Source organism: Miscanthus floridulus, chromosome 12 (assembly GCF_019320115.1).
Source record: "Miscanthus floridulus cultivar M001 chromosome 12, ASM1932011v1, whole genome shotgun sequence".
In the NCBI taxonomy this organism is placed as follows: domain Eukaryota; kingdom Viridiplantae; phylum Streptophyta; class Magnoliopsida; order Poales; family Poaceae; genus Miscanthus; species Miscanthus floridulus.
In genome coordinates this window covers 79,979,403-79,994,767 of record NC_089591.1, presented here as the reverse complement: position 1 = coordinate 79,994,767, position 15,365 = coordinate 79,979,403, and the positions used below count along the sequence as shown (strand labels likewise).

The following is a 15,365-nucleotide window of genomic DNA, read 5'->3' as shown; positions in this document are numbered from 1 at the left end:
GGATACCATGAACCATCAGGACAAGTATGTTGGTGTCATCTCGTAGATAGTCTTATACAACGCTAAGTAATGGCAAGACGATTTTGAACAACTAACCCATACAATAGGTTGTCGTATAATAATTCAATTTATCCTTAATTTATACAGATATCATAGAAAGTTTGTCAGTTGTATGTCAATATCAAATCGTTAAATAGTTGTCTCAGTTTTAAAATCTTCCTTGTGACATTGTTGTTTCAGAAACAACCATCTTTTTGTCTCATCTTCCTCCCTCTCTCTCTCTCTCTCCTCCAGCCAGGTCATAAGAATATCCTATCTAACCTTACATCAGGCAATCTTTAGCAGTGTACCTCCGTCCAAGAACTGGATGGATCAACAGATTTTCTTCGTGGCTTCACTGCAGGCCAAGTGCTTCGTTTTCAGTCCAAACCGTTCAACCCGTTGCGTCATTGCAGGCGGTGCACGCACGCAGCCTCGTACCGCATGGCCGCAGTCCACCTCCGCAACATCCCACCCCACTGCCTACCTGCCGGGAGGGTCCCACCCCACAGGGCCACCCCCCACTGGGCCTTGTAGAGATGCCATCCAAATTCTAAGTTTTTTCACTCTCTTCGTCACATCAATTTTTAGCCGTTTGCATGAAGTATTAAATGTAGGTAAAAAAAAATAACTAATTACACAGTTTAGTTGGAAATCACGAGATGAATCTTTTGAGCCTAGTTGATCCACGATTGGACAATATTTATCAAATAAGACGAAAATGATACTATTCATCGGATTAAAAAAATTTACAAAGTGAACGAGGCTCAGCTCTCATTCCATTTCTCTCATCCCAAAATTAAATTAAATTCAAATATTTCTATCCGCCCCGTCTTCCCCTCCCGTTCCTATTCCTACTACTCCCAACAGCGGCACGGGGACACGGGGAGGAGGAGTAATTCCCTCGCCCGCTGCGGCAAAACAGCAGCGGAAGGCCCCCCCGCCCCACGGCGCGTGATTTTCTTTAATCAGCTGGCACCCCCCAGCCTTCCGCCTCCGCCTCGCCATACCACCCCCTCGTGAGCCCCTCTCTCTCCTCCTCGTCTCCAGTCCACACCTCGTCCCGTGCTCCCCCTCCTCCTCGCCTCCGGATCTCGTCCTGCCGGCCGCGGCCGGACGAGACGCCCGCGACCCGGTCCGAGCCTCCCTTCCCGCCTGTCGGCACTCGGGTCGTCTTACTTATACCGCTCGCATTGCCGGGGCCTCGCTCCATTTGTCCACCCGCTCGACGCGCGGACTCCGGGGGCGGCCCGGCATCCGGAGCTTAGAGTTCGGAGCTTCCAGGCGCCGCTTCCGCGTGGCGTTTTCGATCTGAGGCCGCGTCGCGGGATTGGTCTCGACGCTTGCGGTGATGGCGATTGGAGTTGCTCGGCGGTAACCTGCTGGAGGACGCGAGGACTCGAGGACCCTGAGGTTGATTGAGGAGGCTTCGGGCGGGGAGGCTTTACTACTACTAGCTCGGTAGCTCCTGAGGAGGAGGGAGATGGCAGCCGGCGGGGTGGGGCCCGCGCAGCACCAGGCGCCGAACGGCGCCTCCGGCAGCGTCAGCAACGGCAGTGCTGCCGCCGCCACGCCGCTGCACGGCTCGGCGGCCTCCACCGCCAACGGCACCGCCGACGGGTACGACAGCGACAGCTACAGCTTCGCGCCCCCGTGAGTCCCCACCTCCCTCCCTTCCTTCGCCGTCTCCTGCCGCTGCTTCGGTTCCGTTCCGAGTTGATTTCGTGCTGTTTATTGCCTATGTGCTAGATTTAGTTAATTACCGGTCCGGATGTCCCCGGTATTTGGATTTTCTATTGCGTATGATGATTGCCAAAAGAGTTCCCAGCCTAGTGGAAAGTTGAGGGAAAAAGTTGGCCTGATGGTTTCATGGCTGGGATTTGTTTAATTATTGTATCCTGTTAATGTCGCTATAATTGGCTACCTGTGATGTGCTCGTGATCCATGGCCTACTACCCTACTTGTTAAATGCGTTAGGTACCAATTTTGTGGTAGTTGTTTTGAAGCGAAGACACCACAGCGTACATTGACATTGCTTTCTTCTGCGCCACATTCGCGGAAGAGAGCTCTGTTTGCTTGGTAAGGTCAGACGTGATTCGTATTTACTATCTGGGCTTACTGTTTTTGCAGTACACCGTCAACGTTGTCAATGTCCATACCTCCTGAGCTTGCTGGAGCTATTCCGTTAATTGATCGATTCCAGGTACGTGACTACATCGTTCTAACATCCTCACCGATGCGATCTTTCTTCTTCTTCTTTTTTTTTTGGTGAAATGAAGAGACTATCCAACATCTTGGCATTTTGTTCTTAAGAAATCGAGAGGTGAATCGAAACTCGAAAGTAAGAACAATTAGCGTGACATTCAAGTTTAAGGTTTACATTCTTTTCTATATGAACAAAAATAGGAGGAATGTAGGTTTCCAACTCTAAACCCTATATACTCTCACCATTCAATTGGTTAATACCAACATTTATCCTTGTCACTGGCATTAGAGACAAGGAATTCAATTAGGCAACACCAGCAGATATCCTAAGCATCCCGCAGGCTCGTCAAAATGTCCATTAGGGTTCCATAGAGTACTGTTATCAATTTCCAGATAGTAAGAAATGCTGTGATTAGTTTGGAAGGTCAAGTAGTGCCTAGGAAGGATACCTTTCGATATTTAGGATCAATGCTACAGAGAGACGGGGATATTGATGAAGATGTTAGCCATAGAATCAAAGCAGGGTGGATGAAGTGGCGCCAAACATCTGGTGTCCTATGTGACAAAATGGTACCACAGAAGTTAAAAGGCAAGTTTTATAGGACGGTGATTAGACCTGCTATGTTGTATGGTGCAGAATGTTGGCCTACGAAAAGGCGACATGTTCAACAGATAAGTGTCGCGGAAATGCGTATGTTGCGTTGGATTTGCGGTTATACAAGAAGGGATCGAGTTCGGAACGATGATATACGTGATAGATTAGGGGTAGCACCAATTAAAGAAAAGCTTGTCCAACACCGGTTGAGATGGTTTGGACATGTCCAACGGAGACCTCCAGAGGCACCGGTGCGTAGTGGAATCCTAAGCCAGGATAGTAACGTGAAGAGAGGCAGAGGAAGACCGAAGTTGACTTGAGTAGAGGCAATAAAATGAGACTTGAAAGGATGGAATATACCCAAAGACTTAGCCTTAGATAGGAGTGCTTGGAAAACAGCTATTCACGTGCCTGAACCTTGATTGCTTCTGCTGGGTTTCACATCTAGCCTACCCCAACTTGTTTGGGACTTAAAGGCTTTGTTGTTGTTGTTGTAAGAAATGCTCTGATTCCCACTCTGATATCAGTGCTGGAAAATGACAGGTGGAGGGCTTTCTCAAAGCAATGCAAAAGCAGATTCATTCAGCTGGAAAACGCGGATTTTTTTCTAAAAAGTCTGTTGGGCCACAAGCTCGTGAGAAGTTCACTTTGGAAGATATGTTGTGCTTTCAAAAGGTGATGCTGCCAAATCTCATTCCATCTGTGAAGTTACACAGTTGCACTTGTTTCAACTTATTTTTCTTCTAAACTTCTATGCTAAAGCTTAAGGTCAATATCTCACATCAAATTGCATCTATCATTAATTTGCGCTTCTTTGTATCTCCTGCAGGATCCTATTCCAACTTCATTACTAAAGATAAGCAGTGACCTTGTAAGCCGCTCAATTAAGTTGTTCCATGTCATACTAAAGTACATGGGCATCGATTCACCAGCAATAATAAGTTTGGAGGAGAGAATAGAACTTGTTGCGAAGCTCTACAAGCATACGTTGAAGCGTTCTGAACTTCGAGATGAACTCTTTGCACAGATTTCAAAACAAACACGTAACAATCCTGATAGGTGAGTTGGGTTTCTCATGGATGTCAAACACATGTGTATATCATTGTAGGAACCATATATTTTATTGTACCTGCAGGGGTTGGTCAATAAGAGCTTGGGAGCTTATGTACTTGTGTGCATCATCCATGCCACCAAGCAAAGATATTGGGGCATACTTGTCTGAGTATGTTCACTATGTTGCCCACGGTGCCACAACTGATTCTGATGTTCGAGTTCTAGCACTGAACACACTAAATGCATTAAAGCGATCAGTCAAGGCAGGTCCTAGGGTTACAATTCCTGCACGGGAGGAAATAGAAGCTCTTTTGACAAGCCGGAAGCTTACAACAATTGTATTTTTCTTGGACGAAACTTTTGAAGAAATCACCTATGATATGGCAACAACTGTTGCTGATGCTGTTGAGGTAAATGCATTTTTCCTGAACTATTAGTTTTATAAATGATATATGCTCAATACCTTCAAAAATCTTTTAAAAGAATATAACATTGTTTTTGTAGTTCAGCGATAGCATATATAAATGGCTTGTGTGACTTGCTTCCAAATAGTGTGCTATTACTTAGGAGTCAGGACGTGGTCAGCAAAAAATGCGCTGTCATAGAATGCAGGCATATTAGACTATATGACTGGAAAAATACACAAAAATAGTGCTTTTCATGGAGGTCGAAGCTCATTGATGCTAAAAGAACAGGTGCAGTTTAAAGTTGCTAAGGGTCAGAGTTTTTATGCTTCTTGACTTGCCTGACCTCCATTTAGAATCAGTTTATATATAGGTAGGGTAGGTACTAAGTAATCATATTTTGGCTTTTTTTCTTCACTCAAGGTTTTCATAGAAAATCTTAGTGTGGGCATCTTCTTGGCTTCAACTCAACCTCACAAAGATGTTGTAACATGGTGCTTGATGCCACATGGATGGCACGCTTTGGTTATTCTTCATTTGCTATTTTGTTGATGTTATGAATTCTAGAACTAATGGATTTTTGCGGTTGACTGCGAATCTGCGATAATAGTTTTACTTCCAATTCTCTGGACTAGTTTTCCCCCCTCCTTTTCTGGCCAGTGGCATATATTCAGCCACATTACAATAGTTCAGTGTTATGTGATGATATTTCTATCTGTTTTTTTCTCTCGAATATGCAGGAGCACTGCATATAATTGCATTAAGACAAGAAAAGTTAGGCCAAAATAGCCATACACAGTGTACATGCACGCGCGCACACACGCCTACACCACTTGCCCGTGATCACCGGGCTATACTTTTACATTTGCGCCAAAGACAGATATGTTACGACCAGCTGGACCAGCTCCCAACTACTGAACAGGGGGCCTTGTAGTGACCACGGCACCAAGACCTTTCGCACCTGCAGGCATCCAGAGTTCAGATTCCTCCTGCGCCAGTAGGAAGGTTCTGTCCACTCTAGGGGTGATCCCATTGAACACCACATCATTCCTCGCTTTCCAAAGGGTCCATGCCCCTAAAACGACCAAGGTGTTGAAACCATCCCGCACACCATTGCTCATTTGATCATTTGCTTGTTGCCACCGTAAGAAGAAATTGTTGCTGTCCGTTTGGGTTGTGACATCCGGAATCCCAAAAAATCTCCATAGCTGATGCCAAAACTGCCGAGCGAAGACACATGCAGAGAGTAGATGGTTAATCGTCTCATCTTCCTGGTCACAAAGTGGGCAGTGATCCAGATGGGGAAGGCCACGGCGTGCCAGCCTGTCCGCTGTCCAGCAACGGTTGTGGGCCACTAGCCATAGGAAAATCTTGCATTTCCTTGGAGCCCAGGTTTCCCAAATCATATTACTTGGTGCAAGATATTTCTATCTGTTATGTTGTACTTTCCTTAAACAGTTCTGGCATTAGATTTGTTGCTGCAGTTTCTTGTGAACTTTTCAAAGTTACAATATCATTTGAAATTATAATGTTCTAAGGAAACATGAAATTGATTTAATGACAGGAACTTGCTGGCATTATCAATCTTTCAGTGTATTCTAGTTTCAGCCTATTTGAATGCCGGAAGGTTGTTAACGGATCAAAGTCTTCCGAGGTTGGCAATGGTAACTACCAAGTCATTGTTTTTTCCTTTTCTATTTCATAATTTAAATAATGCATGTGGTTCGGATATCATGAAGCAGAAGGAAACGTAGTAGGATTTTGTAGAAGTTTTTCAAGTAACACGTGCATTTCTTTATCTTTTATATGCAGAGGAATACGTTGGGTTGGATGATAACAAATATATTGGCGACTTGCTATCTGAATTCAAATCAGCTAAGGATCGCAACAAAGGAGAAATTCTTCATTGCAAACTTGTATTCAAGAAACGTCTCTTCCGCGAGTCGGATGAGGCTGTGACTGATCCAATGTTTGTTCAGCTATCATATGTCCAGGTACTGGTTTGATAGTCTTCTGATAGCTATGTAACTGAAGGACTGCCAGTTTGTGTGTTATTGTTATTCAAGTAATCTTGTTTCCAGAATAGATCTAACAAATAACATTGTTCTGCAGTTGCAACATGATTACATTTTGGGAAACTATCCTGTCGGCAGGGATGATGCTTCACAACTCTCTGCTCTGCAAATCTTGGTTGAGATTGGATACATTGACAATCCTGAGTCCTGTGTGTAAGTTTTTCTTAAGGTCCTACCTGATCTCTCGTGCCATTTTTCAGTGGTAACAAAAATAATTTGTCCCCCTCTGTTCATTTTTCTCTCTCACCAGTGAATGGATATCACTTTTAGAGAGATTTCTTCCTAGACAAGTGGCGATTACCAGAGCAAAGCGAGACTGGGAGCTTGATATCATTTCACGCTTTCAGTTAATGGTATTTATCTAGCTCTTGAACTTTATATTTATTAGTCTATCAATATATTTACAATTTGCATTCACATAGGTACAACCTTATTAAAACTCTTGCTTACCTGAGTACTCCGTTGTTTGATTCCAGGAACACTTATCAAAGGATGATGCACGACAACAATTTCTCAGAATCTTAAGGACACTTCCATATGGGAACTCTGTTTTCTTCAGTGTTCGGAAGATTGATGATCCAATAGGATTGTTACCTGGAAGAATTATTTTGGGAATCAACAAACGAGGGGTCTGATCTCAACCATGCGATGGAAACCTCATATTCTTTCTGCTAAGTAAAACTGACCTTGAATTTCTGCATGAATGCAGGTTCACTTTTTCCGCCCGGTTCCCAAGGAATATCTTCATTCTGCAGAACTAAGAGACATCATGCAATTTGGTAGCAGCAATACTGCTGTTTTCTTTAAAATGCGAGTTGCTGGTGTTCTTCATATCTTTCAATTTGAAACAAAGCAGGTATTCTAAAGCTTCGAGGAAATAGTTTATAATACATCTGTCCTGTTATATCGTCTATAGCTGTTAGAATAACCATGGTTTTTAGGGCGAGGAAATATGTGTAGCACTTCAAACACATATAAACGACGTCATGCTCCGCAGATATTCAAAAGCACGCTCTGCTAATAGTGTGACATCGCAAAATGATGTTAACCAAGCATATAAGCCACCAAATATCGAAATGTATGAGAAGCGTGTCCAAGAACTGACAAAAACAGTTGAGGAATCTCAGAAGAAAGCAGATCGGGTAAGTACCATTGGCCACAAACAAAACTGGCAACCTAAGGTATTTGCTAGTGTAACTTGAAATTTCTAAACTATTTCTTTGCAATTGGATTGCCTGGTGCAGTGTTGCTTTAATTGAATTGAATATGGTTCTCCTGGCCTATTTAAATATACTGTTCTGTAGTGGCTAAAAATCACAGATCACTTTGTGTTTTTGCTCAGAATCACAAAATGGCAATTAACAGAAAAGAAAGTTGTACAGTTTCATTTTGTTATTCCACTTCTTGTTAATAAACAATGTGCCAGACTAGTAGGTCAAAATTTCTAGAAGACCATATTTAGTCAGGTACTGGTAATAGTTGAGAAATATTGGTTAAGATGGCTAAACTTCATGATTCGTGAACATCTTATTGTCACATCAAATATCTTTTAGGTGTCCGTACAGTACCAAATCCGTTTACAATTGCCACTTACACTGTAGTCATGTGAGGGCTGCAACGGTGGCATCTTTGAACCTATCTTTTGTCTTATGCATAGCTAAGAAAATGGAAATGCCTATCTTATAAAAGTGTACATTTAATACATGTATAAAAGTGGACATTTTGCTGAGGAAATAATTGTCTTCACATTATGTTTAGTTGCAAGAAGATCTACAGTTGAAGACAAAACAAGAAACGGAGATGCAAGAAGAGTTGGAAGGGCTAAGAGATACCTTGCAATCTGAACGGCAAAGTTCCAAAGAAGTAAAAAATGAGCTTGATAAGCTAAAATCTGTATGTGATGAGAAAGAATCTGCTTTGCAGGTATGGTGATAGATTGTTGGTTTAGTTATAATTGTTTGGATCATCTGACTTTCCATTTTATTAGGCTGCCCTGATGGAAAAAAGTAGACTTGAAACCAGATTAACAAGTGGCCAGGGCCGTGAGAGAGATACTTTGACAACTGTAGGCAGCGTCAATAGTGACATTGAGGTATCTGTGACCTGTTTATAACTTCTTTGTCTACACTGATTTTTGCAAAATTGTTACTTCTGATGCTTTTTCTCTTTTGTGTCTAAAAGATGTTTACTAAGCTTAAAGAGGAGTTGAAATCATACCAAAAGGAGCTTGATGCATCAAAAGAGGTCTCGAAGAAGCTAATGTCGGAAAAGAATCTTCTTGACCAGAAAGTTAAAAAGCTTGAAAGAATGAAAAATGAAGAGGTTATTTTTATTGTTTTGTTGTTATGCTACTTATGTTTTTTCTGTTCTGATTTCAGTAAAAAATTTATTCATTTCATATTCTGAATTATGGAATATGATTATGCAGAAAAGCATAATGGAAAAGGTTTATGTGGATGAATGTCGTAAAATGAAATCTCAGATTGCTGAATTGGAGCAGAAATTGGAAGTTGCGACACGATCCTTAAATGTGGCTGAATCAAATCTTGCTGTAAGAAATGTTGAGGTTGATGGCTTGCAAAATAGTCTGAAAGAACTTGATGAGCTAAGAGAGTTCAAAGCGGTACAAGATTTACAATAGCTGCATTTGCTTTTTAGGTCTTTCAAAAAGTTATATACTCTTTTGTTTTGCACTGTCTCAGGATGTTGACAGAAAGAACCAACAAACTGCCGAGATTCTTAAAAGGCAAGGAGCACAATTGGTGGAACTTGAGAATCTTTATAAGCAAGAACAGGTTCTACGAAAGCGCTACTATAATACAATTGAAGGTAAATTAGAATTAAATGTTTGTGCTTAGTAATGGTTATGATATTTTGTGATGAATTGACCATGACTTATTTTTAACTCTTTATAGATATGAAAGGAAAAATAAGAGTTTTTTGTCGCTTGCGCCCTCTAAGCGACAAAGAACTTTCGTTTGAGGAGAAAAATATAGTTTGCAGTCCTGATGAATTTACAATTGCACATCCTTGGAAAGATGAAAAGTCGAAGCAACATATATATGATCGAGTTTTTGATGCAAACACAAGTCAAGAAGAAGTCTTTGAGGATACTAAGGTGAATACTTCAAATGCTATCTTTTGTGTTGATGCAATCATTAATGTAAATTTTATTTTTAAGATTGTTCACTTTGGGTTTCATATGATTTGTTGAATTTATGTGATGCAGTATCTGGTTCAGTCAGCTGTTGATGGATATAATGTTTGTATATTTGCGTATGGTCAAACTGGTTCAGGGAAGACTTTCACTATTTATGGTTCAGATAACAATCCTGGTCTTACTCCAAGGGCCACATCTGAACTTTTTAGGGTGATAAAGCGTGATGGTAACAAATATTCATTTTCTTTGAAGGTAAGAGGAATATGTGTTCGTCATGTTTATCTTAAATATTAGGCATATGCTTTGTTCATTTATATCTTCTAATCTTGGCTCATTGATTTGTACTGTTGACCAGTACTTTGTTCTTCCATTTTACATGGTTTGGGAAGAAAAAGTAACTTTAGTAACACTGTTTCACATGTTTTAACATGTTCTTTAGATCCCAAGTATGCCTTCTATATTATCCTTAAATTATGTTTTATACACAGGCATATATGGTGGAGCTTTATCAAGATAATCTTGTGGACCTATTGTTGCCCAGAAATGCAAAGCAGCTAAAGTTAGAGATAAAAAAAGATTCCAAGGTATTAGATTTGTGTTGATAGCTAATTTGGATTTCCTTTACTATATAAATTCAGTTCGTTATTCTTACAGTTCACTGGATATGCTACCCTACTTTATTTGCATATTTGATTACCATTTTTCTTATTGACTTTTTGTGCTTTTCTGAAACTGTAGTATTCAGATATTTATGTTTCATACTTTGTTAGTTGCTAGGACATTCAGTTAATTTATCTTATTGTTTGACACTAAATAACTTGCTTTAGTACTTTCTTGACAGTTTGTTTTTGCATCTTCATAATAATTCTGTTCAAATTCTGAAATATCTATATCTGATAGTAGTAATTCAAACAAACCAACCATCACCTTGATCTGTGCAGTTTCCATTGGGAATTTCAGAAGTGTTTTTAATCCATGTACAGCCGTTCATGCTCATAGAGTTAATTATTCTATACTACTTTTTAGGGTGTTGTTACTGTTGAAAATGCGACAGTTGTGAGCATTTCCAGTATTGAGGAACTGAGGGCTATAATTACAAGAGGTTCTGAGAGGAGGCACACTGCCGGAACGAATATGAATGATGAAAGTTCAAGGTCTCATTTAATTCTTTCAATCATTATTGAAAGTACAAATCTCCAAACTCAATCATATGCAAGAGGCAAGGTATGGCAGGATGAGCTGGGAACTTAACTCCAATTTGGTCTGAGTCTACTGACCATACTTTCATCTATAATAATGAAAAAAATATTGAATATTGAATATTCTGTCTCCCTTTATCTGTGGCCTGGGTACTTTATCGTTGAACTTTTGCATGTTGTAGAAAATACTACACCTGTGATTTGATGGAGATTGTTGGCAAACATTACCCGGAAAACACACTAGTCGTATTTCAATTGTTCTATAAGATTAAAAAAAATTGTACTTTCTGTAGTATCTTGGCCTTGGTAGTCTGGTTATTCATATGATCTTTGGTTTTCATTATTATTTCTTTAATAGTATCCAATATGCAGTCTTAGTGCATGTTTTAATTTTGTGTGTGATTTAATATAAAGTATAGAGCAACACCATATTTCTGCGCTATTATAATTAATCTCAGAGTTTGTTTCATATTAAAAGGAAGAATTGACAGTGTTCCTCTGTTTGAACAGCTAAGTTTTGTGGACCTTGCTGGTTCTGAGAGGGTGAAAAAATCTGGTTCAGCAGGAAAGCAATTGAAAGAAGCACAAAGTATAAATAAATCTCTTTCTGCTTTGGCTGATGTTATTGGTGCTTTATCTTCTGATGGACAACATATACCTTACCGGAACCATAAGTTAACAATGCTTATGAGTGATTCTCTCGGAGGCAATGCGAAGACCTTAATGTTTGTGAATGTTTCACCAGCAGAGTCTAACTTGGAGGAGACTTACAACTCGTTGATGTATGTACTTCTTTGCTCACTGAGTCTATGTCCTTGTCTTTTGGGTTTGCTATTTGTCACTGTTTCCATCAATGTGGTTTGATATATTAGCTTTTCCATTGATTCATTTCAGTTGTTCCTATCAAATGGGTACGATGGTTAGGGTAATTTTGCTGCAAAAACTTTATTTATACTGATTGGAGTCGACAGTTTTGAAAGTCTGTATCAATATAGGACATTCCTGTGGTATGGTGCAGTGGCTTTGTTTTATATAATTTTTGTAACCTTGTAGGTATGCTTCACGGGTTCGTTGCATTGTTAATGATACGAGCAAGCATGTTGCCCCAAAAGAAATCATGAGGTTGAAGAAGTTGATCGCCTACTGGAAGGAGCAAGCAGGCAAGCGGAGTGATGGGGACGAACTAGAGGAGATACAGGAAGAGAGGATCTCAAGAGATAGCAGACAATCGATTGACTAGCTGACAATGTGACACCACCACTGAATGCTCCTGGTTTCATTCTTCCATTACCTAGAGAAGAAGAGGTGATTGATGCTGATGAGCATTTGTGACTGCCACGAGTTCATTGCTCTCTAACAGAATGTTTCGATATCATCTGACGGTCCTGTACACTAATTGTATAGTAGCTACGTATTATACTATGGCAGCTATGCCCGTTTGTACAAAGAGGAATGTAGCACACATTGATAGAAGGGGAAAAGCTGTCACACCCAATTTTAAGGATAAAATAGAGTGCAAAATCTTATGTGCGTCTAGAGATCAGTCACACACATAAGCTGACAAATTATAAATAGTATCATCATAAGTGTTTATTACATCATGAATAAGACAGAGTTATCACATAAGTGTAGCGGAAGTATAACAAAAAGATCTCTCATGGAAGTTCTGTTTCACAGGGACGTCGACTGGTTCCACAAGTCTAAGTCCTCATGAAAATCATCGTACCCAAAGACATCTGTTACTAATTCCGGATTTTTATCCAAATAATAAAAATAAACAAGCGTAAGTATATGTCGTACTCAACAAGTGTAACATGGGGTTCATGAGGCTCAAAAGACTTACATAGGTTTAACAACATTCAACTTTTAGTTGTCACTGTTTTAGCTTAAGAGTAGCAACAAGTTGTTTCAATTCCCAATGCAAAACACGTGATCAAATGTAAACATAAATAGTGAATAGCATAAACAGATATTACTTAGTGTGCATCTATTCTGTAGATGTCCAAGGCCGCTTGTGACCGTGAGCATGGCTGGTATACCAGTTTTACACTCTGCAGATGTTGTACATTTTCACTGTGAGTCGTGATACCCATATGCCCGGGTTTATAATTCCCAAAACACTTCCAAGGTGAGCAGACAGGGGTCACTATGAAGCCTTTCAAAGGTTCGTCTAACAAGTTAGGGCCGCTAGGTTTCTGTGGCCTGTGAATGTAGAGCCCCCTTTCCGACAGGCACAATGATGCTCAGCTTATACACTGACGGACAGAGGCCGCACTATATCCAATCCGAAACACACCCCTCTTACGCCATAAAGGTAACCTCTAACAAGTTAGAAAAGGTCCTCAAGCTAGAGCTATGTAGCCCTCACAGCTGTACTGTAAGTCCCGAATGATCACTTACAGATAAGTTCTTAGGGAGAGGAATCTGAAGCATTTAGAAAGTAGCTAAACACTCCAGCCCCTGTTTCCATGTTGCTAAAAACTCATATTTTAATATTTATTACATATACCATTAGTCAAGTTACAAGATCATGATTTAATTGAGCACTAGCAAAACTACCCAATGTATAACCTGTCGGTGACAAGGTAAAAGTTCAATTATAGGGAATCCCTATCAAGATGACACATGCAACAAGAATTTAATGAGTTAAAATGAATAGGAAATAAGGATGATCCCATGCTATACTTGTTTTGAACAAAGTACTCCTGCTGGTCCTGCTCGTCAAAGTCGTACCCTTGATCTCCCACGAATTGCTCACCGTCTATATTCGATAATCATAGCAACATACAAGCATCCAGGAGCAATCATACAAAGCAAACAAGGCTATAGATTAGAACAGTATACCAATAGCATAAAATTAAGATGAAATATTTGGAAAACAAATCTACGTCTTGCTACGAACACACAGACGCGAAGATCACGAAAATTGGAGCTAAAACAAAGAAGTTATGAATTAAACAAAATTTTCTATAGTAAAATAATAGATTAAATCTAACCTCGAATTTTAAAAGTTGAAAACCTACTTAACAGTAGTATAAACATGTAGATTACTTAATTATGAACCTAACGCGACTTGAACGGATCAAATCGGAGTTAAAACAGAGATTTTATGGCTAAAACAAGTTGAGTGGCAAAACTATAAATAACTAAAAACGTATTTTCAATCTAAACGATCCAAAATACGCTTTCAAAAATAGAAAACAGAATCTGAAAACACGCTTTGGACTGCGAGTTAATACTGAAATAATTATAAGGGCTCTTATGCAAAGTTCCAGAACGAAGGGGTATCCTTCATCCTGGGTCGCCGGATTAGAGATGGACGGCCTAGATTCACTCGGAGGGGAGAGAGAGAGACAACCTTGCCAGAACAGTGCCGACGGCGAGATAACGGCTACGCCATTGGAGGGCTCACTGGAGCTTGCAGTTAGGAGGCTACATCGCTCGGTTTTTCAAATGGAGAAGCTAGGGAGAGAGCGGAGGAGATGGGGATCTCACCGGACCCAAGAGCAATGAGCGGGAAGCAGTAGAGGCGGTGCGACGCTTGGCGGATGGCGACTATCGCGGCGGTGCTAGGGCGAGGCGCGGCTACGGGCTTGCGTGGGCGAAAAGCTTGCGGCAAAGAGGGATAAGGAGGGCGGGGCAGGTATGGGTGATATTTAATGGCACGGGGGCTTGGGCGGCACGACAACGAAGCTCTCGTAGCCGGCGCGGAATCAGACGACGACGACGGGATGTGTCCGGCTTGGACATGACGCAAGGAAGGGGAAGCGCCTGACTAGTGGGCTAGGGTGGTCAGCGGCCGGAGGAAAGGGACACGCGGGCACGCACGCGACCAGGCTAGGCCGGGCGCTCGGCTGGGCTGCAGCGGTAAGAGAGAGGTGCGGGGCGCAATGCGACCTGGGTCGGGTGAAGGAAAGGCCTCTGTGCAGGAAAGAATGGGCCGCCGCGGAGGAAATGGGCCACGGGCCAAATGGAAGGGGAGGAAGGGGAATTCGGTTTTTTCTTTTCTAATTTTTTCCAAAGCAAATTCAAAATGCAAATTCAAATCGATTTAGAATCCGACTTCCTGCAGCGGCATGAATGTACATACATGATTATGAACCTACATTTAATTTTAATTTAATAAAAATTATTATTTTTCCCTAACTTAAATTCCCACAAAATGCATAATTAATCATTTTCTCCTATTTCAAAAATATGTAAATTTTATGGTGTTAAATTCTACCCCCCTTAAAATAAATCTCGTCCTCGAGATTCGGACGATGCTTACTCAAATAACTGTGAGTATGTTTTCCTCAAATGCTCTTCTCTTTCCCAAGTAGCCTTATCTTCTGTATACCGATTCCACTGAATCTTACACATCTTTATAACTCAGCTCCTTGTAACTCTTTCTGCCGTATCCAAAATTCTTACCAGAAACTCCTCATAAGTGAGATCTTCCTTAACTGTAAGCTCTTCTAATGATATCTGCTCCTTGGGTACACACAAACACTTCTTTTGTTGAGACACATGGAACACATCGTGCATACCTGACAAACTCTCTAGCAATTCCAACTGGCAAGCTACTTCTCCACGCCTCTCTAAAATCTTAAAAGGTCCAATATACCTTGGTGCTAACTTTCCCTTCATGTTAAA

General features: G+C 40.9%; 1 protein-coding gene across 1 annotated transcript; it reads left to right on the top strand.

The window, feature by feature from the left end:
- The first annotated feature begins 984 nt into the window (after positions 1 to 984).
- LOC136497895 (kinesin-like protein KIN-14I) lies at positions 985 to 12,353 on the top strand. The gene is made up of 23 exons (XM_066493779.1): positions 985 to 1,692; positions 2,170 to 2,242; positions 3,383 to 3,514; positions 3,669 to 3,898; positions 3,975 to 4,302; positions 5,861 to 5,960; positions 6,109 to 6,290; positions 6,409 to 6,524; positions 6,622 to 6,724; positions 6,848 to 7,000; positions 7,081 to 7,227; positions 7,313 to 7,513; positions 8,130 to 8,294; positions 8,359 to 8,463; positions 8,553 to 8,693; positions 8,800 to 8,994; positions 9,074 to 9,200; positions 9,287 to 9,489; positions 9,601 to 9,783; positions 10,020 to 10,115; positions 10,558 to 10,755; positions 11,241 to 11,512; positions 11,784 to 12,353. Exons 1-23 carry the CDS (start codon positions 1,523 to 1,525, stop codon positions 11,968 to 11,970), a joined length of 3,807 nt encoding a protein of 1,268 aa, XP_066349876.1. The 5' UTR covers positions 985 to 1,522; the 3' UTR covers positions 11,971 to 12,353.
- The last annotated feature ends 3,012 nt before the right edge of the window (positions 12,354 to 15,365 follow it).